This window comes from Palaemon carinicauda, chromosome 15 (genome assembly GCF_036898095.1).
Source record: "Palaemon carinicauda isolate YSFRI2023 chromosome 15, ASM3689809v2, whole genome shotgun sequence".
In the NCBI taxonomy this organism is placed as follows: Eukaryota; Metazoa; Arthropoda; class Malacostraca; order Decapoda; family Palaemonidae; genus Palaemon; species Palaemon carinicauda.
This window is the reverse complement of record NC_090739.1, coordinates 98,027,289-98,054,788: the sequence shown is the minus strand read 5'-3', so window position 1 is coordinate 98,054,788 and position 27,500 is coordinate 98,027,289. Positions and strand designations below refer to the sequence as shown.

The following is a 27,500-nucleotide window of genomic DNA, read 5'->3' as shown; positions in this document are numbered from 1 at the left end:
GAGTCTAGAGAGTAAACATGATTGAACCAGAATGGTAAACTTGTCCAGAGCAAGTATTTATGTGAAATCTGGGTGTGACAAGGTAATAACAAAATGTATAAAAATAATATAGCAAGATAAAATGGAGTGTATGATGAATAATGTTTGATGGGAATATAAAACAAGGTGATTTTATAAGGTATCGGATAATAAAACGAGTAATACTAGGGTCAAACGTAATATGTATACGAGGGTATCACATAAAAGGGATGATATAGTTGTACTGGATCAAGTCATATACTTGAATAAAGTGGGTGAAGTCGAATAGTTAAATTTGACGGCTAGAGAAGAAGAAATCCTATTGGTGAAGGAGTCGTCTATGCGCAGCGAGGTGGTGTTTTTCCGCAGAAGGTCGAACCCTGCTATGAACAAACGAGAGCTACTACAACCGACAGGTAGAGTGACAAAAAATAAATGAAAAACACTGTTAATGTTAGCATGGTACGCTAACATTGCCAATGTTAGGTTGCGCAGCTTAATACTACTGTGTTTTTTCATGAGACAGCGTTTGCAACGGCGCCTCCAAAGTTTATCCTCTTATACTGTTTTGACTTTTCCTCTGTTTATTTTACATACAAGAAGGTAATGTATAGTGAAGAAAAGGCTTGTTTCTCCATTATATACCTATGGTTTCCCCACCCAAAACCCTGTTTTCCCACTGGGGGTCCCCCATTATTGCAGGATATTTATATATATATATATATATATATATATGAAACTATTCATTTGCGACGGGAACGAGTGTCCTTTTCGAAGAGCGCAGAATTTTTTCTATAGAAAAAAAAAGCTCTTTTTCCTAGGTTACATTGTCCTGCAATACAATAATACCGTAAAATTACACTTTTTTTTTTATCTGTCTGGCTGGAAGTGGCTGGAAGTCCTGGAAAACAAAAGCTCCAGTGTGTTGATCGTCTTTCATTACTTCTACTCGGTTTTAATTACAATTATCCGTTTTTTATGATTGACAGGCGGAAACAAAGTTTTAAAAAGTTGATTTAGATATATAATTAGATAGTAAATATATAGGCCTACTTTAATTTATACCCAAATACATGAATCATATATATTTCCTACTCGCTATCTTGTGCTTCATGCATTTTTAACCGTGATTATTGGGGCAAACTATCCGAGTTTTTGGACCGAAATATAGAGACAATTAATGGAGACTAGACTTGGAAACCAAGGTTTTTGGGTGGGGAAATGTCAAAAGTGAGTGATTTGCAGCCTGATAATCAGAAATGCCAAATAAAACTAAGATAAGCAGTGGGATAAGTATATGGTTAATGTAAATGGCAGAAAATTGAAATATCGTAGTTATCAATGATTCACTTAACGTCCTAGTGGGTTTTGCTCCGCTGTACCACACTTTGCTCGCAAACAACTAAGTACTTTACTGATCCTATGTTCTGGCACACAGTCATGTTGAACTGCGCTTGCGAGCTATGTGGGTCATTATTTCTGGGTTATTTTTTAGATTCACGTGAGTAACCACAACCATAACACTGAATAGGGAGCATTTTCATTACAATCAGTTGACAATATACAGTATGTGAAATTATACTAGATTTAAAAAAAAAAGCGTAAATGGTGACGTTGAAACTGGTGTGTGGAAAAAACAGCATCCGTGAACTTGTGCATAGATATTTGTAAGCTCATAATTGGTTGTAAAAGCCAAGTAATGATTACATCATACAAAATATACAGAAAAGGTGGCAAAATGCTAATGTAGGCATTGCACGTGCAGCAACTCTCCACCAATCTCCCAAATGTAAACAATGGAATTAGTGAGAAATAGATTTCACATTTTAATCCATTGATATGTGCATTATGCCCAGGCACCATTAAACATAGAGAAAATTGTAAGCAATGTAGTTAGTGAGATAGATTTCACATTTTATTCAACCATTATGCAAGTGTTAAGCCCCAGTCCCCATTTAATGTAATTGATGACAATACATAACCCAAAGCTATAGCTTTTCAGTTATGGTAAGCAAATCACCATGTCTGTCAGAAATCATTATCTGAGATGTCCAAAACCTTATCAAATACATAACATTTTTTTTATTTTCTACACAGTTTATTGCATTGTTCTATAATTTTACCCTTTTGCTTATAAAAGATAACAAGTGTTCCTTACGATGTACAGTGGAACCTCTACATACGATCTTAATTCGTTCCTGGACCTGCTTCATATATTAAAACAATCATATATTGGAGCAAATATTCCCATAAGAATACACTGTAATTTGTATAACTTGTTCTACAGCCCAAAAATCTATGATAACTCCTTAATAAATTACTACACAACTATAATACAATTGCATTGTATAAGAGAGATGTAGAAAAGAATTCTTATAAATAAATAATAAATAAAAAAGGTGTTATCATCACTTTACCTTGGAGACAGGCCAGCGCAGGTGTAGGATTTGCTACGCAGGAGGAGACGGATGGTCGGCGAGGAGGTGGAGATGGTGACTGCGATACACTACGTGAACTTTAATCTAACAATTTTTTAATTTTCATCATTTTCACTCAATTCAATCTTAGTTTCCTTTGCTTCACTTTGATACCCTTCAATGGTTTGACTGCCTTAATGGCTTCCTTCTGCTTGATAATTGTCGAGATCGTAGACTTATTCCGGCCATGTTGTTTAGCCAGGTCATTCACACGCACACCGCACCCATGTTTTTCTATAATTTCTTGCTTCATTTCTAATGAAAGCATTTCCTTCCTCCTTTTCTCACCTGTACTAATACCTGTACCGAAACTAAGCTTGTTGGAACCCATGATTATACGTAAAATCAAATGTGAAACGTGAGAAAAGGAAGATGATAAGCACTGTTAATACCGGACCGAACAGAGGACAACCACACGATGCACACAAGAACAGAGAACTGGCTGACTCGATGCTCAATGGCGCCCTTCCGACGTGCTGCCGTCCACCGGCGTAAACAAGATCTATGTCGGATGTTGGAGCATGACTTCGGGTGTCAAGACGAAAATTTGATCGAATTTTACTTCGTATGTTGGAACAATCGAATGTACCAGCCACAGCCATCAGTATATATACTCATGGAGTGATGAACTAGTGACTTTTTCTCTTTGGCCTCTAGAGAGCGGTTGTCTCCTCTCTCCTCAAGATTCCCATAGACATTTTATGCTTACTTTTTCTTTCGGTAATACATTTTAGGCTAAAAAACATTGTTAGTGAATGAAATTAAGGTAAATAAAGAAAAGAAATATGTAACATCACCGAAGTGGGAAAAATCGCAAGGATCTGGTAAAGAAAATTAATATATAATAAAAGAAAGGGTGTTAGCTCTAGAAATGTCTAACAATGCTGATGTTACATTTAGATTTTGATTTTAGAAGAGCAATGAAGCTCTTTTGTCATTAAAGGCAAAGATAATGATGGAGTAGTTGAGGAAAAAGCTCCTAAGTAGGGAGATATATTCACAAGACATTCTGTGGTAAATAATCTGAGTTAGGAAGCACGTTTAAAGAAATACTTAGATAGTATGTGTTTTTAGGGGCGAGTTGCTTGCACCTTCTAGTTAATTGCTTTCTGTAAAATTATTACTAATGTTGGAGATTTTTAATACTGTACATGGGAAGGTCTTTTCAGGGCAAAGAAATGTTTTAGGAAGTTATTTAGAATTTGTGTGGTTTAAAAGTTCCTGATGATATTATTGCTGGTTTTGTAAAGGTATAATTTTGAATGAGATACTGTATCATAACCCTTTTACCCCCAAGGACGTACTGGTACGTTTCACAAAACTCATCCCTTTACCCCCATGGACGTACCGGTACGTCCTTGCAAAAAACTGCTATTTAATTTTTTTTTTTTTTTGCAATTTTTTGACAATTTTTTTTGAGAAACTTAAGCATTTTCCAAGAGAATGAGACCAACCTGACCTCTCTATGACAAAAATTAAGGCTGTTAGAGCAATTTAAAAAATATATACTGCAAAATGTGCTTGAAAAAATATAATCCCCTGGGGGTTATTTTTTTCCCAGCACATTTTGCAGTATATATTTTTTAAATTGCTCTAACAGCCTTAATTTTTGTCATAGAGGTCAGGTTGGTCTCATTCTCTTGGAAAATGCCTGAATTTTCTCAAAAAATTATCAAAAATATGAAAAAAAAATGGTTATAGCATTTTTTTTGCAAGGACGTACCGGTACGTCCATGGGGGTAAAGGGATGGCTTTTGTGAAACGTACCAGTACGTCCTTTTTGGGGTAAAAGGGTTAATATTTTGATATATAAAGAATAGGAAATGTCAAGGGCAACCATGCAGTAAGGCACTAAAAAGGAAAGTGGCAACGTTTAAATATTTCCAAAGGGAAAATGTTTTAGTTGAATTAATTTTGACACAGGAAATATAATACTGTATTTTCTTCTAAAATAAATTAAGTTCTAATACACAGTAGTTGGTTCTTACTTGACTTTGATACAGGTAATCTTCATTCAGATTTACAGCTAATAAAAACTGAATAATTAGCATTTCTCCAAGGTCGATGTCCACACATATATATTGCCCCACTCGGTGATTTAATGATACCTTGGGCTCATTGTTGAACAAGTAGCAGAAGGTTGAAGGCATTGGCTACCCGGGGTAAGACTGGCATGAATGAAAGTATGTCTGGCTCCTTTACTTTCATCATGTTCCCCTTCCTTTGAGGAACAGTGCCACGAGTTCCTTTTCAAAGCTGGTTTCAACCTCTGCAGGTAATAACCACTTCCCTTGTGTGACCAAGTATGGTTTTTCATATACTCGTTCACGTCCCCATCACCACCTGCAAGGTGGGCCTGGGGGAACATCTTTTTATGTGTAGGGCTCCTATTTTAACTAGGAGCATCTTCTTACCTAGACGTTCTTATGATACAGTCTAGGGAGCATCTTCTTACCTAGACGTTCTTATGATACAGTCTAACAATGTACTAGGGAAACCCTGGTCAATGACTAAGCCAGTAGTTGGACTTGACACCCTTCTAAGAGCGAGTCATTTAATATAAATAGTGGAAGGTTTGCTAGTGTGGGAACAAATGGTAAATTTGGAGATTATTTGGATTTTTCCCTTACTAATACAAACCTGTAGCTATTTTTATGAATTGGCCCGCCATCACCTGTCCCCTAGTAAGTCATGCCTGCAAGCTAAAAGCTGGAAGTGACATGGTTTATTGAATCATGAGTAGGTATAGGTGGCTGGGTGTTGCTCCCTCCTGAGGATGTTGACGCTACAGCAGTGATGAAGGAAAGTTAGCCAAGACTAGCTTCTCCAGCATGCAGTATCTTTTCGGCAACCTCAATTTTCCTCTTCCTCAGGTTAGACTAAAGCGGCTGCCATAGTCACAAAAGCAACATCCTTGTATAGGAGTTTCGTACCCTTCAGCAGTCTGTAAACACGGAACAGGCAGTCCCTCTCAGCCTCGGATAAAGGACATAGGGTGATGATCCTGCAAGGCAGTTGCCAGTACTCCTATAATACCAACTGTGAGAGGATGCCTATGATCCAAATGGAGGAGATGGTGGGACCACTGAGCGGAGAAATGCACGGTCGCTCCGGGTACCTCTTCCTGTTCATCAACTCTACCCCTCTTTTAATTGGCCTAGATGCAGCCAGTCATCTCACCCTCCAGGCCATGCTGGAGAAAGTTGCTCACCAGGAGGTAGACGATGGATCTCCATGGTTCTTCAGTTGACTTTCTTATCAAGAAGACATCTGGAGGTTGGAGGCGCACTTTCAACCTCTTGGCCCTACATGAGTTCGCCCTCCAAACATGTTCAAGATGGAGACTGCAGCCACAGTCAGGGAAGCATCCAGGCTCATTGACTTCTTGATCACAATTGACTTGAAGGATACTTACTTTTAGATCCCAGTACAGTACATCCTTTATCCAGGTGTAGTGAGTGTTGGGAGTGGTCTGCCTCCCAGTGGCAAAGGTTTGAGCGACGGCTTAAGAAGAAGTTAAAGCGGGATATTTTTCCTTCGAAGATTTCTTTGAAAGTGGAAAGGCCCAAGACCTTCCCCTTCCCGGCCTTTCTCCGAAGCTCCTGCTAGTTCGATCTCTTCCTGGAGATCGAGTAGTAGCGTAAACCCTTTAATTTACGGCCAACCCCGGTCCTCGAGAGATGGTGTTGCTTCCCCTAGTGAAGCGGCCCCATTTCTCCACCGGTGAGGCCTTATCTCTATCTCCTTTTATACAGGTGTGGTCGTCCTTGGGGCTTGCGGGTCATCCTTCCAAGGACTCCTTGCTGCGCCTTATCATCCTTGGTGCTAGTGCGCAGCCGTCGTCGACTTCGGAGGTAGATCCTGTCATGTGTCAACGGAGTAGTGTCTGGGGCGTCTTCTGTGACCTCCTGCACCTTCAGACTCTCCCACTGTTGCTGCCGACTCTGTTCCCTCCATTCCAGCTCATCCTTCGAGGGGGAACTTAGTCTTTCATTGGTCTCTCCTGCAAGTGTTTCTCCTCCTCGGGGGAGTTCACTCATAGAGACTCCTCTGCGGAGGACTGCTGCTTCTAAAGGTCAGCTTGGGGATCCACCATCCCCCAGAGAACATCTTCGACACAGCTCGCCCTCCGCTTCGTCTTATAGTTGACCCTTCACCATTGGTGAGAAGGCTCCTCTTCAGCCGTTTCCCGCAGAGGAGCCTCCGCTTCAGTCGTCTTCTGGCCCTCGATCTTCTCCTGATGATGCTGCAGCTAGTCCTCGGACTTTGGTCCTGGTCTCTTCTGTGGATCGTTCATGATCCCCATTGGTGGATGTTTGCCCTTCCAAAGGGCACATCCCAGTTTCAGTGCTTCTTCTCTGCTGAAGAGGAAAAGAGGTGTCTCAGGTGCAATCGCATACCCTAGGGTGAAGCTAACTCCTGTTAGGCCTTCAAGGCCCGTCCTTCCTATCTCTCCTGCCTCACCTCTGCCGAGGGAACTGCGCCAGGCCCGAACTTCCTCCCTTCCACCTTCAGAGGAAGTTTCTCCTCATACGGGGAGTTCTCCCCCACCGACGGAAGTCAGGAGGGACAATTCCATCCGGCCTCTGATGCTTGAGTCCTACCTCCTTCCTTGGAAGGAATCTAAGGACTCTCCCAAAGTCCTCTTCAAGGACCTCCAGGACTCACTAGTCACTTTGGGGATACCCGCGGCCCACCCCGAGAGGAGCTCTTTGTGGTGGAAGGAGGATCCTTTGCCGCTTGTCCCACTGCAGAGGCGGAGCAAAAAGAGTCAACAGAAGCCCTCTTAAGACCAGTGCAGCCTTGCCCTGATCGCAAGGGATATACAGTTGAGTGCCCAGGCTGACGTCTGCCAGCAGCTCTCCTCCCAACGTTCCGGCTCTACCGCCAAGCTTCTACTATCTCCTCACGTCCAGCAGAGAAGGTATTTTGAGGTCTTGGATGATCCACATCCAGCTCTTCCTCTCCATCACTCTCTGAAAGAGCTCACCAAGGAGGTGTCTGTGGAGAGGCTCTCCAGCTGTCGGGTCTTGGCATCAGAGATCCTCAACCAGGAGAAGGTTACGAAGTATGCCATACAGGCTACCTCATGGCTTGATCTGTGGTTGGGAATGCAGGTTTGAACTAAGGATTTCTCCAAGAAACGCACCAGGAAAGCTATGGAAACTTTTCTCCCTGGGCACATGCACCATCAAATTTTTTGCCCATCAAGTCTCAAACTTATGGGCAAACACCATTCTGAAACGTCAAGATGCAGTGTCTGAGAGATTCCATCAGCAAGACCCACCAAATGCTGAGATTGCTAGGCTCAGGAACTGCTCTTAAGAGTGGACCTCTCTCTTTGAGCAAAAGGATGTGGAACATGCTGCTGAGAGATGGAGGAAGTCCCGTCAGGACTCAAAGCCCTATTAACCACCAGCTCCTCAGCAGTCCCGTCGGAACATGCTGCTGAGAGATGGAGGAAGTCCTACCAGGACTCCCTCCTCCATAGAGCTTAGGCATCCAAGCCATATAAACCACCAGCTCCTCAGCAGTCCCATCCAACTAAGATCATGACAAACAATACAGCAGCGAAGATGACGGTATCTAAAAAGCCCTTTCCGACCAAAGGCGGGAAAGGCACCAAGTCCTCCAAGTGAGGAAGATTTCATAGAGGGGTTTGCCGAGGCTGCAAACGCTAGGAAAGACACTCTCTCGCTCTCTCTCTCTCTCTCTCTCTCTCTCTCTCTCTCTCTCGCTCTCGCTCTCTCGCTCTCGCTCTCTCTCTCTCTCTCTCTCTCTCTCTCTCTCTCTCTCTCTCTCTCTTTCGTGTCAATAGACTCCAGCAAAAGTGATTCCTTTACAATGGGATCAGCAAAAGTGATTCCTTTACAATGGGATCAGCAAAGGTGCTAGCACTCCAGGCAGAAGCCCTGTTGCAGAAGGGTGCTCTCTAAGAGGTCCTCGACGAGTCTCCAGGCTTCTGCAGTCAACTCTTTCTTGTGAAAAAGACGTCTGGAGGCTGGAAATCTGTCATCGACCTCTCAGCTCTGAACAAGTTTGTCATGCAAACTCCGTTCAGCTTGGAGACGGCAGACAAGCAGTAAGACCATGGGACTTTATGTGCATATTGGACCTAAAGGACGCGTACTTCCAGATCCCAATCCATCCGTCTTCAAGGAAGTACTTAAGATTCAGACTAAACAACAGGAAATCCTAGTTCAAGGTGCTGTGCTTCGGTCTTTCCAAGCACCTCAAGTCTTCACCAGAGTGTTCACCCTAGTATCATCTTGGGCACACAGCATTGGCATCTGTCTCCTCCGTTACCTGGACGACTGGCTAATCCTTGCGGACTTGATGGCAACCCTTCCTCAACGTCAAAATAAACTTTTGAGGCCTTGCCAAGGTCTGGGGATCATGGTAAACCTTAAGAAGTCTTTGCTTCCTATGCAAAGACTGGTATACCTAGGCATGATGATAGACACCAATCTCAACAAAGCCTTTCCATCAGACGACAGGATGATGAGGCTAGGGAAGGTTGCAAGACCCTTTCTCAGATGGGAAGAACTTCCAACCCAGACGTGTTCACTTCTTCTCGGACACCTTTCATCTCTGGCCCGTCTAGTTCCCAACAGTTGCCTCAGGATTCGATCTCTCTTGTGATTACTCAAGTCATGGTGTAATTGGGCCTTCAACTCCTCGGACTTCATGACCCCGCTCGGATCAGTGGAGATGGTGGGTGTCAGACGAGACCCTATGAAAGGGAGTGGATCTTCTCGCCCTCCTCTCAGGTTTGATGCTGTTCTCAGACACTTTGAATAAGAAAGTTGGGGTGCCTACGTGCTGCACCGCTGCACCACGCAACCTCAGGCCTCTGGACAGAGTCAGAAGAGTACTTCCACATAAATCTCAGACAGAGTCCGTCTTTTCGGCCCTTCAGCTGTTCTACCAGTTCCTGGCAGGCCACTCAGTGGTGGTGATGAGCAACACCACCACGGTAGTCGCTTACATCAACAAACAAGGAGGTACCTTTTCGCAGCCCCTAACCCATCTAGCAGTCAAGATACTGGGATGGGCCGAGATGTGCTACTATAGACATGCTTCATTCTGGGCAAGAGGAATGTGCTCACTGACAACCTGTGCAGAGCATCTCATTTAATGAGTAGTGACTGGTCTTTGGATCATCTAATAGCCAGCAAAGTCCTGACTTTGTAGCCGTACCAATGCCTTCATGGTTACGGGAGGCCAGTGACCGTACCCATTACTTCATGGTTACGGGAGGCCAGTGACCGTACCCATTACTTCATGGTTACGGGAGGCCAGTGACCGTACCCATTACTTCATGGTTACGGGAGGCCAGTGACCGTACCCATTACTTCATGGTTACGGGAGGCCAGTGACCGTACCCATTCCTTCATGGTTACGGGAGGCCACTGACCGTACCCATTCCTTCATGGTTACGGGAGGCCACTGACCGTACCCATTCCTTCATGGTTACGGGAGGCCAGTGACCGTACCCATTCCTTCATGGTTACGGGAGGCCAGTGACCGTACCCATTCCTTCATGGTTACGGGAGGCCAGTGACCGTACCCATTCCTTCATGGTTACGGGAGGCCAGTGACCGTACCCATTCCTTCATGGTTACGGGAGGCCAGTGACCGTACCCATTCCTTCATGGTTACGGGAGGCCAGTGACCGTACCCATTCCTTCATGGTTACGGGAGGCCAGTGACCGTACCCATTCCTTCATGGTTACGGGAGGCCAGTGACCGTACTCATTCCTTCATGGTTACGGGTGGCCAGTGACCGTACCCATTCCTTCATGGTTACGGGAGGCCAGTGACCGTACCCATTCCTTCATGGTTACGGGAGGCCAGTGACCGTACCCATTCCTTCATGGTTACGGGAGGCCAGTGACCGTACCCATTCCTTCATGGTTACGGGAGGCCAGTGACCGTACCCATTCCTTCATGGTTACGGGAGGCCAGTGACCGTACCCATTCCTTCATGGTTACGGGAGGCCAGTGACCGTACCCATTCCTTCATGGTTACGGGAGGTCAGTGACCGTACCCATTCCTTTCTTGGTTACGGGAGGTCAGTGACCGTACCCTTTCCTTCATGGTTGCGGGAGGTGGGAGGTCATTGGCTGTACCCATTCCTTCATGGTTACCTGTTGTCAGAGACTGTACCCATTCCTTTCTTGGCTACGGGAGGCCAGTGACTACCCATTCTTTTCTTGGTTATTGGAGGTCAGTCACTGTACCCATTCCTTTCTTGGTTGCGGGAGGCCAGTGACTGTACCCATTCCTTTCTTGGCTACGGGAGGCCAGTGACTACCCATTCTTTTCTTGGTTATTGGAGGTCAGTCACTGTACCCATTCCTTTCTTGGTTGCGGGAGGCCAGTGACTGTACCCATTCCTTTCTTGGTTACGGGAGGCCAGTGACTGTACCTATTCCTTTCTTGGTAACTGGAGGCCAGTGACTGTACCCATTCCTTTCTTGGTTGCGGGAGGCCAGTGACTGTACCCATTCCTTCTTGGTTATGGGAGGCCAGTGACTACCCATTCTTTTCTTGGTTATGGGAGTGCAGTCACAGTACCCATTCCTTTCTTGGTTACGGGAGACCAGTGACTGTACCCATTCCTTTCTTGGTTACGGCAGGCCAATGATTGTACCCTTTCCTTTCTTGGTAACTGGAGGCCAGTGTCTATACCCATTCCTTTCTTGGTTACGGGAGGCCAGTGACTGTACCCATTCCTTTCTTGGTTACGGGAGGCCAGTGACTGTACCCATTCCTTTCTTGGTTACGGGAGACCAGTGACTGTACCCAGTCCTTTCTTGGTTACGGCAGGCCAATGACTGTACCCTTTCCTTTCTTGGTAACTGGAGGCCAGTGTCTATACCCATTCCTTTCTTGGTTACGGGAGGCCAGTGACTGTACCCATTCCTTTCTTGGTTACGGGAGGCCAGTGACTGTACCCATTCCTTTCTGTTACGGAAGGCCAGTGATCGTACCCATTCCTTTCTTGGTTACAGGAGCCCAGTGACCATACCCATTCCTTTTTTGGTTATAGGAAGCTAGTGAACCTACCCATTCCTTGTCTATGGGAGGCCAATGACAGTACCCATTCCTTCATGGTTACAGGAGGTCAGTGACCATACCCATTCCTTCATGGGGTGAAAGTTTTGAGCAAGTCTTGGATGAAAGTTAGTGCGACTAGCATCTCCTTTTTCCTGTCAACCTGCCCCTCTCTTAGAGTACAGCATAAGAGCTTAGCCTTCTGGAACTGGATCTTGGTGCAGGTAAGCCCAGTTAGCCTGCTGCTTTTCTATACTTTGTAGTTGTAGGATCTTTTTCCTACGCTCCCTTTTGAGGGGTAACATGATATACACTGGCAAACTCATGTACAGTATCGTAATTGTGCCTTTTGCTCGGACATACCCAAATCCATTATGAACTTCAGCCATAGCTTAAAACATAGTTTCAACTTGAGAATCAGCCAGTGCCGTTTGTTTTAAGAGAGTTGGCTGAACCTTTGGTGGATGAGTTGTCAGGATCCTAAACTCAGCAGTTTTCCATGCAAGAGTTTTTAAGTGTCAGGGATAACTTTTCCAGTGACACTGGAAATTCCTCTCACTTAAGGGTGAGTCCTATAAAAGGGATGAGGGTCATTTTTATATTGTGTGGGAACAAGTTACCAATTTGTATGTAGGCAATATATGTTTTATCCTAATAATACAAACCTGAGACCCTTCCTCATACTTGCCTGCTAGCACCAACCCCCGAGTAAGACCCAGGTACAATCAAAGTGAGTTTTCTGTAAGCAAGCAGAGCTACTGAGCTGAAAACTACAGACTCTTTTTACACTTGAATCTTAACTCTGTATTCCAGCTTGCACTATTATCATTCTCCTAAGCTAAAGGACTGGTTTATATAGTACAAATTGCCTCCATATATGCTGTTACTGTGTATAGGTTACTTAAATATTTTTCTCTAAATTAATTGAAAAGCTAAATAAACACATACCTAGGTCAGAAAATGGTTGTATGAGGGACCTTGCACAAATATAGCAAAAGGACTATTTAGCAATAAAACTTTGAGAAAAAACTTTGAAATTTACTAGTTTTAGAAGGTATTAGCATGAGATGCAAGAACTTTATATGCATGTAATAAGATTTTGGTGTTTTGGCACAAACAGGAGAAACCCCGCCCAGTATCGGTGAATACACATGGTTAAATAGCAATGGGTCCCTTTACTGCTGTAGAGTGATTTGTGCAAAGAGGGATAGTAAAGGAGATAGAGATAAGATAGTAGTGATGAAGTCTGGCACATAGTATATGAAGGATTAGGTTGGGAGTGAATGTTCAAGACATTGTAGGTAGCAAGAATGAGAGACTATTTTCAGTATCAAGAATAATTATGAAGGTATTGGAAGGTTTCTATTCTTCAGAAATTTTTGGGAGTGGGATGGCAGAAGGGAGGTTTTGAGGGACACTTTGGTGTAACTATGACTGTTTGGGTTGTATGTTGGAGTTTTTGCCTCTGGGTAAGAGGAATGTATAGAAAGTAGCTTGGTAGAATAGAATGGGGTGGAGGTTTTGGAGAGAGGCAGTGGGGTGAGATGCAATTCAAGCATTTTTTATAAACTGATTTTAGTCATTTTCCTCACGTTCTTTTACGAGGGGCGTGTAAGGTAGACTGGCAAACGTATGTATCATAATGGCACCTTTTGCAAGTATATACACAAATCCAGTATCAACTTAACACTAGAGGGTTTGAAAAGGAAGAAAATGTGAACACCAACATATTACGTATGCATTTCATTATATGTAGGATACTGTAAGCCTTCAGTTTCTGGGCATTCTTTTGCCTCTATTATCTTCCAGCTTGTCCTTTGGGCTCTTGAAAACTGCTGGCTTTATTGGGGAAAAACTTTGATACCATAATTCAGTTGAATGGATCATGCCCTAGTCCAAGTGCTGGATAAAGTTAATAGTGTTTGGTTACAGGAAAACTCACTGATTATAACCTTTCAATGCAATGAGTTCCATCTAAGTATGGTATGCGGAATTGTCATAAAATAAAATCAGTGTACTTACTAGATCTCATGTAAATGAGCTTTATTTCAAATGTTTTAGTACCATGAACAATGTCCATAAGATGAAGGTTCTTTAGATATTGCAGCAGCAAATCTTGTTTTTGGTAGTAATGTTTAGCAGTGATATCATTCAAGTGTTCCTAAACTATACGGCAGCTATGACTTACCAGTAACTTTACCTGTGATTACAGTCACAATTAGAGCCATTGATATCTAAGAGGAAGCTCCTATCTCCTTTCTAGAATTTTTGGAAAATCTAAGATGGTTGGTGGATTTTTTGGAAGTAAACACCAATATAAGGTCTTGTCAAAATTATGTACATACCAGTACCAACTCCTCCTCCTCTTTTTTTTTTTTTTTTAATCATGTGCAAAAGGTATTGGCTTACCCTGCGTTGTCATTGGAACAACCCCAACAATTGCAACTATTAGCCAAGCCATGATGACAGAGAAGCCTCCATAACTGCCCATCTAATTCCGTAGAATTAGCGAATCCCAGGTCCTTGACTAATTTCTCAGAAATTGTCTGGACTAAGAGTTTGGCTTAAATGCTGATTTTGTTTGGTAAATGTATAATTTTCAAATGCTCAATAGAAGTTGAACTTCTTATAGAACAAATGCCTTTGCAAATTCATATTTTATTATGTGCTTGACACACCTATAAAGCTAATTCAAATAATGAATCACATTGTCCTTTTTCACAACTTACCAATGTTCTTGCGCTTAACCTTAGTATAAAAATGGCATGCTATTCAATTTGGAACCATGCTGTAGAACAAATGTGTAAAGCAAAACTGAAAAATATTAAAAGAAAGTGCCACACATGAACACTGATGAGCACAATATGGCGAGGTAACAGTTCAGCTTACCAGGTTACTCGTGTTTTGTGTGAATCAAACGTGAAAATTCACGTTGTCTTTTGGCAATGTAGAAAAGGATTTAACATTTTAGTGATTTTAGGTAAACAGTTTGTAATCTTGACAAACTTTTCAGCTGGTGGACTTTTATAGGTTAAAGTGAAATAAATTAAAATTAGGATATTTTTTAATAAAAATTATTTTAATCATATTACATGTTATGGTTTTTAACCTTTTTGCTGTATGTTGCTTTTAATATTTGTTTTGTATCTAGTTTCAGACGATGGGTCCACCTCGTCAGGCAACCCCACAACCAGGACAGTTCCATGGAAGCCCTATGCCCCCTCAGACTCACCCTCAGCCTCCTTTCCAGCCTATGCAGTATACACCCCAAGCAGGAAAGCATGAGACTGCAGCCATGGCTCCAATGGCATTCCGGCAACCCCAACCAGGCAAGTAATCAAGTTGTCTTAATATATATTTTCTTGGTAATCAGTTTTTTCTAAATTTACTACTGTACAGTATGTGGTAGCTGTGTATTATGTTAATGCAGGTGTTGCTATATAAGTGGTAAACATTTATTTTACTGTCCATGTAAAAAATATTTTACTGTGAATAAAGTAATGTCAAAGTTTTGACATTTATGTTTAAGAAGTTTGTATGTAGTACAGTACTAAATCTGAGTGAAAAGAAGAAAAGTCTTGAGCCTTTGCTTTTCTGTACAGTCTTGATGAGGGAAATTTTAATAGTTTTGACTAAAATTGGCTTTATCTCTGGAATATATTACAATATTTTATTAGTACAGTATATGGAAACACTGAAGTGCATGAGATCTTCAGAGTAATGTTTCAGACAAAATGATCCAAAGCTTAGCTTATTGTCACATGGGCGTTAGCTGACCTAGAGATGGGTGTCTTCCTTCAAAGTTGACCCAGATGAGCCTCCTTTTTCTCCAACTCTTGCGTATTTATACCCACATTTTGCTTCCTTGTGTAAATGTTAACTATCACATGATTCACAAAACTTGGTCCCAAGGTCCCAGATAGTTTCTTGTTAGGATCTTTGTAATGAGATTTTAATTTTACTTACATTAGAAGTAAATAAGCATATTCCTATTCACTTTATAAAAACCTTTCTCAAAGAAACCACTATTTACTACGATGAAATATATTTTGGAATAGAGACTCGTTTCATGTGATTTCGATTCCGTCTTGAAGTCCACATGATTATATTTCCCTGCGTCATAAGAAATTATGTTGCATTACATTTTGTGTGTTGTAGATGATTCATCGGCATTCACAATCAATTTACGTTAACATTTATATGACTGAACAATTACATAAAAAGAACCTTTTGATATTGATAAATATGAATAGTAGGACTAATATCAGTGTAATGATTTCAAGCTCTTAAACTATACTTGATAATCCTCCCTTTGAGAAATTCCTTACATAATGCGGGCTCTCAACCCGCTTCCCCTTGGCTCGTGCTCAGACGAACTTGTCATCATCCTCCTACTATACCCTGCTTTGTCTCACGAAGTGCTGGTTTTAAGGCAGCCTCTGTCACTATGCCTGCTTTGCATGAGGTGACTGGTTTTTCTGAGGTTATGAATAAAATCTTTACCTTTGGAAGAGGTCATCTGTGTTCAAGCACCACATATGCAAGCTCCTCGAGTGAGATCTACCTCATATCAGTGAGCAACAATCCTTCTACATGATTACCGGCATCAACGCCCAAGCCTTCTGCTGCAGCGCACATCTCCAGGATGGAGCAGCACTTGGAGTCTGGAGCAGGTAAACCCAAAGCAGAGGTGGGGATTGTTTGACCTTTTATGGAGAAGTTGGGCAATGTTCCAATTTGGTTGACCAGAGGAGGGTTAAGCCAAGGAGGCAGCCGGTCACACTGCCTCCTACGTATTCGTGATATCCGAGATTGCCTGGGTAATAATCTCTAAGGTATTCATATGTGGACCTTTTTCTGCCCTCCCATCAAGCTAGTTTTCACTGCATCTACAAACATCTATAAGCTAGCTCGTATAGGGGCTCCCAGCATCCTATTTTCACTTTATGAGCAGGGCGAGTGAAAGCAAGGACGTAGCTATGGCCCCAAATACGTCTTTCAAGCTTTTGGAAGACCCCAAAATTTGGAGATTTTAATAGCTATCTATACAGAAAAAAAGAGGCCAGACAAGGCCCTTCAAAACCTTGTTCCTGTGAGCATGATGGTAATAATTACAAAGACCCAACCCAAGAAATGTGCAGCCTCGGAAGTGGATGAAGATTTATGTAAATGCAAATCTGATTGATCTATTTGAGACTGCTTCCCCACCCAGTTGGCCCTAAGGCTCTGTATATGGAGTAAGGAGAGTTGGAATAATTGATTTTCAGGTGCTCTCCTATATGAGGAAGGTTTCCTCCTAAACGGGAAGAATGTGGCCTTAAATGTTTTGTGGCTGGGTCCTAGATAAAGTACATCTTTCCTTCACCTGCTGTGTTCAATCTTGGCGTTGTTCCATCAGCAAAGTCTATTCAAATATCTGCGCGAGAGGACTCCCTTAGGGCAGGGAAGTTGTTGGAAGATCCTCCCTTATCCATTACCGCACTCAAGATTACATTCCTTCGCCTATGCCTTTGGATCCAACAGTTTCAGCCTTAGCTAAGGAGAGAGTGGTTGTACAACCAGTAGGTTTTTCATCAGATGGCCTGAATGGAAAAGATCTGCTTGACACCAAAAAGGGTAAGATTTTAGAGATTATCGTTCTTGCAGGTGCAAGGTGATGTAATTCCTTTCAATGCTAACCAGTGGGTAACTGGATCCTGAGGTGCGATGCTGTCATCCTCAGGCAGAGATGCTATTTGCTCAACATTTCCGTTGGTCCTTCCTTGTTCCCGTTAGAGGGAGTGAAAGTAGTAGTGGAGGAAAGGGAATCATTACTCCTCCCCTCTTTTCACAAAGCCGTAACATCTATTGTAGATCTCAACCATGGTAAGGCAATCTCAGGTACCTGCTCAAGATCATTTTTGGCAGGTGCAAACTACTGCCAAAAAGTAAAACCTTGAGACCTCTCCATTTTAAGGTAGAATGGGTAAAGGACAATGAGGTAGACGTGGATATTCCCCCCGTTATATCACCAGTGGACTGCCTAAACCTCAGGTGGAAGAGATGGTCATTCCTCTTGCTGGAGTGCTGAACAGTAAGTGTCCTGTTCGGTAACATTTTACCTCCCCTAATTCATCCTCCAACGCAATGAATATCCTTTCCTTAGGGATAGAACATAGCCCTTTGGGAAGGAGTCAAGATCATGGTAGAGGCCACTCTCCAAGAAGTCAACAGGTGTCCAGGGTTTTGCAGTAAAAACACTCTTGTCAAGAAGGGTTCTGGGGTCTGGCGACTGGTCATAAGACTTCTTGGGTTATCAGACTGTTCAATATGGAGGCAGCAGCCATGGTCAGAAAAGCAGTAAACCTCTACTGTATGGTCACGTTGGATCTAAAGAACGACTACTACAAGATCCCAGCCCATCCCATATCCAGTAGGTACTTCTGGTTTTTGATGCACAAGGTACACCAGTTCAGGATGGTGTGTTATGATTTGGTGGCAGCCTGTTAGGTGTTCAACAGGATGACACTCCAACTGTTTGTTGTCTTCGATACTTGGGCAATTGGCTTATTGCAGATTTGGTGGGTAGCTTTCTCCGTCGAGTCAGACTCCTTGAGTTTTGCATGATCTGTTATCATGGTAAACAGAATAGTTGAACCTTTAGCCCAAGTTGGAACTATTTTTACCAAAGTATGCTAGTAGATATGATACAAGAGAAAGTGCTGACACAGGATAGCTTGTTGAGGTTCAAAGAGGTGGCACTCCCTTTCCTCAGGTGGGAATCGTTGTAAGCTCAACTGCGGCTAAGCAACCTGGCTTAAGAGCGGTTACTTCAGTGGTAGTTCAAGACCTTGTGGTTGCAGAGATACGCCCGGAATGCTAACCCCCAGAGGAGGAAGAGTAAAGAGGCGATATGAGATAGTGGCTGGAAGGCTCATATCTCTTGAAGGAGTAGGTATTAGGGCTCCTCTCTAGAACTGATGCTGTACATGGACACATTAAGGGAAGGGTCGGGGTCACAGGCTTCAGCACATGCCATTTGGGCTTAAAAACATGTTATCCATACTGTGGTTTGAATCAGATCGGCAACATTTCTTGCCTTCCAACATTTTCAACCGCTCATTTCTAGTCTCAAGTGTTTGTGAACGATAACACAATCGGAGTGGCATATCTAAACAAGCAAGGAAGTAATATTTCATGGCACCTTTGCCTTCCAGCTGCCAAAATCTTTCCCTGGACAGAAGATAACGCAATCTCTGTCAGCTGGGCAAGAAGAACATCCTGGCTGACAAAGTCTGAATATTCAGATAGTTGGATCTGCATGGTCTTTGAATCCTTGGATAGCGAATAAGGTAATGACTTTGATGTGTTTGCGAGAAGTCGGTCTTTCAAGTAGATGAGGTGGGTGTTATTTTGTCATTACCCTAGGGTCACATACTTTAAGATTTCGAGCCTTAAGGATGACCAACCACGTGTCTGCTGTAAGAGCTTCAAGGCGTCATCTCGCCTTAAGGATGATCGACCGCGTGTCTGCTTTAAGAGCTTTAAGGCATCATCTCGCCTTAAGGATGATCGACCACGTGTCTGCTGTAAGAACGTTAAGGCATCATCTCAAGAGTGTACTAGTAGCTCGTCCCCAGATCAACCATTTATTTGATAGCACGAGGAGAGTAAAAAAAGAGCGTAACTATTACAAATTTTTCATAGATTGGCTGAGAGCTCATGATGTCGGGTGTAAGCACCTTTGGGTGATAGGTTTTACAAGTGGCTGCCTGGAAAAGGTCTCTAGATATGTTTTTGCTAGGGTCTGTAGTAGCTGCTGTAGTTCGTTGCTGTTCTATAAAGAAAAATAGAGGTTTTCCCCACTTTCTTTATGAGCATGAGTGTAGGTAACCCCCTTTTTTTGCTTTAAATTTGCCATATTGTCTCAGAAGTGTTATTATACTCGCTGGTCGTGCCAAGCCACATGTTAATGTGGTTGTCAGAATTCTCCCTCTAGCATCCTGATGCTCAATACTAGCCAGTTCAAAAAGGAACTACTTGCTGTCCTAAGGATGAGTCTCCTAAGTAAAGAATGAGGGTTTGTTGTCATGAAGGAACAAATGACAAATTTGAAAGTAAATTGTACAGTAGGGTCCCAAAATGCATTTAAATTTGTGATAACCCGTTTATGATGTTAGTTCTCAAATAAATTTATCTATCTGCAAAGCCATTCAAGGACTGCGAGTCATGCACCACAAGATGTATCAAATCTATTGTCTTTTCAAGTATTGTTAGACCTAGGTATGGTAACTGATATTGCAGGAAGTGTAACCAAACCATTTTATTTGCATAATTTCATAATGCCCTATTTTAGGAAATTTTACGTAACAATGGAATAGACTAATATCTAAGCGAGTCCAGTTAACAAATTATGTAATATGAATTGTGGTTACGTCCTCAGCAACCATTCAATACTTTTAATGGTAGTGGTAACATTCAGATAAGGATATTATTCATTAAAAGTTCATGAATATTCCAATTGTCATTTTTTTACAATCTTGCACCATATTCTCACACATCAAATGTTTTATTCAAAAGTAGTTAGGAAGAGTATTGTGGTAATGTAATGTACAATTATCCTTTGTAACAGTGTAGAATTACAGTCTGCCCCACTCTTTGAGAGAGTTAGGTAACAGATGGGTGCAAATTCACGAATACATGGTGCCCTAGGGTGGGATAACTCCTAACCTAACAACTTGCCATCGTTGCCTACATTCAGATAATTATTGCACAAAGTACTGCCTAGTAATGTTTTGACTTGGTTTCTATCACAGTATAATTGTTCCTATCTAGTAGTACTGTAATATACTACTTCAGTAGAGCCAAACTCTTGTAACCTACATGTGTAACCTATATTTACAATAAATAACAATACTGTAATTCTGTACTGTACCATGTGTATAAAGTTTAAGATTAAGTGTACATATTTTATACAAGACTACTAACCAATTTTATATGAAATTGTACACAACCATCTTGAAACATGACACAATTCCCGATGATTTATTTCTTGCGCAGTAATCAGCATCTACAGTAACCCGGTAATAATATTTATCCCATCTTATAATTAATTTACTTAGTACAGTCATACCTCTCGACATGAAAGAATCTGTTTACGAAATTTTCACAATGCGAAACGAGATCCGAAGAATTTCACGACTCGCCACCATCTTCCTGCTGTCCTATTGGTCAGTATCAAGTTTACTGTATCCCATCATGCCTCTATGTATTGGCATTCCTATGTCTTCGTTTCGGCAGCGGTATCGCACGCATTGACTTGGTCTTTGTGATGTCGCTTTCGTAACTACTGCATTGTACTGTATCGTGTGATATTACTTTACGTTATCAGACATGGGTCCCAAGAAAGTTTCTTATGTCCAGGGAAAGAAGAGGAGGATGCTTTCAATGGAGACAAAAATGGAAATAAGAAATGAGGCTGGCATGCGGTTGTGTGATAGCGAAGGAATATGGCTGAAATCCGTCTACAATGGGAGAAGGAAGCAATGAAAGCAGCAACCCCAAGGGCGTGACTTCTTCAGCAAGAGGAGCCACATCCACGATGAGATGGGAGAGACTGCTGCTTGTCTGGATAAAGGACAAGCAAATGACTGGAGGCACTATCGCCAATGCCATAATCTGCCAGAAGGCCAGTTTCATTTTCAGTGATCTCGTGCGTGCTCAGCCCGAAGCCAACACAGGAGAAGGAACATCGAAGCAGGTACGCTCAAAGTTCATTTGGTGGTGCGCCATGGGGAGGCTGCAAGCTAGGACACAAAAACGGCCGAAGTGTTTTAAGAAGTTGATAGGTTGGTTCTCCAGGAAGGCTACAGTCCCCAGCGACAAAAATGCCTCTTCGAACGTACATCACGGCAGAAGAAGAGGGGCTACCCAGAAATACGCCTATGAAGGACATGCTCTCCCTTGCACTATGTGCAAATGCCAGTGGGAATTGTAAGGTAAAACCCTTGCTGGTGTATCGCTCCGATACTCCTCAAACCTTCAAGCCCCACAAAGTCATTAAGGAGAATCTGCAGTTGTTGTGGAGGGCTAATGGAAAAGCCTGGGCAACATGACGCTTGTTCACCGAGTGGGTGAATATTTGTTTCGCCCCGACTGAAAAAATATTTGGAATAGTAGCGCCTCCCTCTGAAATGCCTGCTGGTGTTAAACAATGCCCCTGCTCACCCTCCTACCCTTGAGGAAGATATCCTGGCACAGTATTCCATCTTCAGGGTTCTTTCTTCCACCCAACACAATCCCTCTCCTCCGGCCCATGGACCAGCAAGTGATTTCAAATTTTAAGAAGCTTTATACGAAATCTCTCTTTAACCCTTTTACCCCCAGGCTATTTGGAAATTTCCAACCCTTAACCCCTAGGGGGTTATTTTTTTCCCAGCACATTTTGCGGTATATTTTCTTAAATTGCTCTAACAGCCTTAACTTTGGTTATAGAGAGGTCAGGTTGGTCTCATTCTCTTGGAAAATGCCTGAATTTTCTCAAAAAATTATCAAAAATATGAAAAAAAAAAATTTCTATATTTTTTTGCAAGGACGTACCGGTACGTCCATGGGGGTAAAGGGATGGCTTTTGTGAAACGTACCAATACGTCCTTTGGGGGTAAAAGGGTTAAGAGATGTTTCAAAATCACTGAGCACATACCTCACCCTTCGTCAAATTTGGAAGGAGCATTTCGACATTGTGTTAAGCCTCAAAATGATAATTCAAGCTTGGCGGGAGGTTTTAAGGCGCACGAACTCTGCATGGAAGAAGCTGAGGCCTGATGAAGACTGAAGCCAAAAACAAAGATCCTGAACCTTTTGCTCAATTTTGAGATTGCCGAGATCGTTACAATTTGGTGGATCGTCGGTCTGGAGGTTGATGAGGTCGATATCAATGAGCATATCGAGGAGCACCAAGAGGAACTTACGACTGGTTGTCTTCAAGAATTAATTTTATCTTTACTGTTTTACAACTTAACTTTGCCAAAAACATTTGTTTTGGAAAACAAGGATTCTTTACTCAGAAATTGCTTATTCTGATGCGGTGTGCTTTCGAGGAAATTTCTTCTAGGAAATCTGGGGCCTCAGCCCTGTACCGACCAGAATTTCATTAGGCCTTCCCAGTTTCCCCCCCATGCCGTACATCTAGCAGTCTAAAGAAACCCCAGGAAATTTCCTTCTAGGAGATCTGGGGCCTCAGCCTTGTATCAACCAGAATTTCATTAGGCCTCCCCAGTTTTCCCCCCATACTGTACATCTAGCAGTCAAAAGAAATCCTACAGGGGTTTTGAGAGTACTCGGCTGGTCCTGGTCAAGGCCGTGCATAATCACCACTACGAATCTGGTCGACCTGCGGAAAGGTTGTGCGTCTTTTCACCCCGTAACTTGCCAGTGTTTCTTTTTGTGTTGCGTTCTGCTTTCTTTCTCACGTGTTGTGGTTGTATTACTGTACTTATTTTCCTTTCAGCATGGAGCACAGGTGTTAGTGGCCTTTTTCTCTCACATGAGGTGATAGATCCTTATTCTTTGTGCACTTCACCTCGAGGTCTAGTGTACGTTTTGTGAGGACACTTTAGAGGGCAATGTGTGGCCTGACTGGCAAAGGAATCTTGCCTATACATCAGCTGCTTCTCTTTCAACAGGAGGATTTACGTTGGCCTTGCAGCCTTGGGCCTCCCAAGACTCGTCCGTCGAAGAGTTTGGCTGCCGTTCCGGCACAGTTTGTCCTTGAAGGATCCCCCTCGACGGGCAGATCTTGATTCGTATCATGAAAATTTTTTCTTGATATAAGGCAAAAGAATCTTATTCTCATTTCTTATCATGAATTTTTTGTGTGCAAAAACTTTCATGTCGAGAGATATTGCTTTACTTGGTGAAATATTGGTTGCTGAAAAACTTGACCTAAACGCAATTGTGTTAAGTGTGTTGGTTCATTAGGATTGGAGATGAACGTAAACAAAACAGTGGTTTCCATTTTGGGTTGCGTGTTTAGGAAAAGCACAATGTAAAATCACCTTTATTTAGTTAATTCTGTATTTGAAATAACAGCAAAAACTAGCTTTACACTGATGGTTTTGCAATTCACAAATCATCTTGTACAATAGATATGACTTGAATTCTTATGATCAAATTCTCTCTCAATTTGGGACCTCACTGTATTTTTCTTAACAAACCTGAGTTCTTTACACAGATTTACCCATCAATACCTACCCTCATAAGGCCCGTTTGCAATCAAAGTGGTTTATCAATGAATGAGAGGGGATGTGGGTGCTTCCTGCGTCGGTGTTATCAGTCTATGTAAAGACCTGGTTTGCTTTGGAAAAAATACTAATTACTTCCAAATATGTAATTTCTTCGTGTAGACTTGTGCAGTGCTAATGTAGGCTACTGATTTGCTTGTATTCAGTTATAGTAAATCAAGATATAACTTTATTTGAAGATTTCTCTACCTTAATTTTATGGCTTTAATGTAAATAGACCAAGTGAGTTTACTATTAAGTACTGTAAGGCTAAGGATTTCAATTGACTTTTAACAAAGTCACGATACCTTGCAATATTGAAGTGGGTACTACTACAGTAAATTGACGTCTAGTAAATGGCACAGCCGTACTCTTTAATGCAGGAAACTAATTAGTTAGCTTATTACTGATGCCATAATAGACTTAATTTTTTGTACTGTAGTTTGATTTGACATAGGTAGTGCAGTATAGTATTACCACTTTTATATATATATATATATATATATATATATATATATATATATATATATATATATATATATACATACATATGTTTATATGTATGTATATATATATATATATATATATATATATATATATATATATATATATATATATATATATATACATACATATGTTTATATGTGTATATAACTAAGGTATCCCTGTGAAATTCCTTCCTCCAGAATGAGAGGCCTGAATATTGCTATACCATTGTGTATGAAGCTGTCAGCAGAGTAATTTGTGGATTAATCATGTTATAACTAACCATTTTTTTTTAATAAATCTTTTATTATTGCAAAGTAGTGTCATGTTTTCTCAAGACAATGGAAGTGCCTATGGCTTGACATTGCTTAGAAGAAGAAAGTTACTTTGAATTTGGTTGATAATTGCTAGAATGGATTAGTTCTGTCAAGCACTGACTGGCAGGAAGAAGTTAATCCCCAGAGTTCCTAATAACAAACATATTATTAATTATTTTCCATTAGCTATAATCTGTATGAAATATTTAAATATAACTTTACCAATGTAAAACCAATGAAGTTTTTCAAATGGAAGCTCATGAAATTTACTGTATTAATAAATTTATTTTTTTCTGCATCGTCGTGTCTTCCGTAATTTAGATTACATTATACCAATCACATTCATGGATCTGCTGGAGACTAACAGACAAAATACTTTACACGTTGGTGCCTTTTTTTTAAAGTTGTTGAAAGGAATTCACTACTGCAAATGAATAGTCAGCAATGAGGGCAAAATATATATCTTACATGTTGAAGCCCTTGGGCTGGCACTTTTTACTTCTTTAACAAGGTTCGCACATTTTACTTCTTCAACAAGGTTCGAATCCTTGGGCTTGTATCATTTCTGCTTTTTCAAGTAGCTTGGAGCCCTTAGGTTTGTACCATTCTACTTTTCCAACCATTGTTGTAGCTTGGCTTATAATAATAGTGGTATATCTGATGTTATCATCAATGAGAAATTATCCCATAAGTTTGTCTCTATAGCAGAAATTTGTAGTCATAAATAACTTAGTGAAATTGGTTCCAGTAGTGTTTCATCTTAGTGTAGGATTTACCAGGTGTACTGGATTAATGGTAATGGTGTGATTTTTTGTTGGAACCTCCTTGCAATAAATAATGGAAAAAAAGCAGCAACAGGCTATTAGATGATATAGTTATTCAGGTAGGAATCTCCCATAAGAGTTAAGCTTGTAATCATCATGTACACTTGAAAAACACAGCAGCATGGTTTGTTTGGACATTTTTAATGTCATTTATATATTAATATTTCTTAGTTACAAAACAGACAGGCCCCTTCATTACAATCCCGAAAGGGATCTATTAATAAACAGTTGCATGATAGCCTAGGTACTCGAGAAGAGGTACTTTTATTATTATTATTATTTTTTTTTCTTTTTTTTTTTAATCCGGAAATTTTTTGAAGGAATTTTTTTTCATTTAGAATTAAGTTGATTATTTGGTGTTTTGTAATTTATAGATATCTCTACCTATTGTAAAGCTTGTAAATGGCTAATTGTGATTCAGTACTTGGTAGACTACTGAGCAATTTCTTGCTTCCAAATATTGTAATGAGAATCTGATTCCTTTTCTCCCATATCATCATGTCTCTTTTACTAAATGTGTACTGTACTGTACATCTATAGGTATTCACTTTCCTGCTTGTCTCTTGCAAGTTTTTTTAGTCTTAATATTTGTTTTGGAAAACTTATGTCGCCATCTTCTGTAATTCATACTAGATCTTGCTTCTCACTCTACTGTTGCTGCCCCTTTTTTGTAATTCTTTAAGCAGTTTTCCCATCCATTTTCAGATTCTGTTGTTCCTTTTTTACTTCCTTGCTTTTATTTTCATCTTTGCATTCATTATGAACTCGTTACCAAGTCTTCGTCTTGGTATAGAAATTGATTATCTCAGTTTATACAGATCTTTAATTGTATATTTTTTTTTTGTTACAGTGTTTTATCCTCCAACTACTCAACAGCAGCAGATGAAGCCAGCAGGTCAATCTGTTCAAAGAGAGCGAAAGCTTATAGCAATTGTTGACCCAAACACTGGTAAAAACATCCTGGATGATATACACAATGAGAAAGCAGATTCCAATAGGTCATCAGAGTCTAGTGCAAGTAATACTCCTGCACCTGTAAGTAACTTTTCTACTGGTTGGTTCTATTCTTTAAGTGTATTGTTTTTCATTTTTACTTGTCGGGCTTCATTTTTGTGTGAGGAATTTTGCCATTATTAACACTACAAAGCTGTTATTTGATTTAATTTGAAGGTTATGCTCTCGTGTAACATCAAATAAATTGGAGAAGCTTTTGAAGATTCCTTATTTTGGGAAATTTTTTTTCAACATTTTTTGGCTTTTATTTTTTGCAAGTTTTTTTTTTTATTCATGTAAACAGTCATAGTTATTTATGAAAAGTAATTTTTATTTAATCCCTGTAAATTTTTTTTTTTCTCTCTCTCTCTCTCTCTCTCTCTCTCTCTCTCTCTCTCTCTCTCTCTCTCTCTCTCTCTCTCTCTCTCTCTCTCTCTCTCCTACCCCACCCTACCCTACCCTACCCTGCCCTACCTTACCCTACCTTACCTACTTACTTCAGAAACAGGCACTGTACTACAGCTGTACACATCACTAGTAAGACCCCTTTTATACTACGGAGGCCATTTCTGGGCTCCAAGTATTCGGAAGGATATAGATACACTGGAAACAGTACAACCTAGGGTCCCCAAATTACTTCCAACACTAAGGCATATTGGATATAGATGAAGGATGGAGCTTTTGAACTTATTTGATCTACAACCTCGACGACTAAGGGGCCAGTTAATAGAGGCATTTAAAATTCTCAAAGGAATAACTAATTAGATAACAATATATTCACGCATGCGCAGATCAGTCCAAAGGTAACGGATACAAACTGGAATTGGAAAGATCCATTACCACTCAATGTGGCAAAATATTTACATACAAAATAGTAAATACTCTCTCTCTCTTTTTCTATGTAATTATCATCATCATCATCTACGCCTCTTGCCGCAAAGGGCCTTGGTTAGATTTCACCAGTCATCTATATCTTGAGCTCTAAATTCAATATTTCTGTGTAATTAAGTCGTGTAAATTTAACTGCTATACAGTAACAGTATTTCCTGAAAATAAACCTGAGA

The 27,500-nt window shown here is 41.1% G+C and overlaps 1 protein-coding gene across 2 annotated transcripts in view; it reads left to right on the top strand.

Moving 5' to 3' along the window:
• Positions 1-27,500, top strand: part of LOC137654699 (uncharacterized) — an 85,001-nt gene that overhangs the window by 53,581 nt on the left and 3,920 nt on the right. For both annotated transcript variants that reach the window (XM_068388591.1, XM_068388592.1), the window contains 2 exons: positions 14,708-14,885; positions 26,294-26,478. In XM_068388591.1, coding sequence (XP_068244692.1) covers positions 14,708-14,885; positions 26,294-26,478 — 363 coding nt within the window. The remainder of the gene's footprint in view (positions 1-14,707; positions 14,886-26,293; positions 26,479-27,500) is intronic.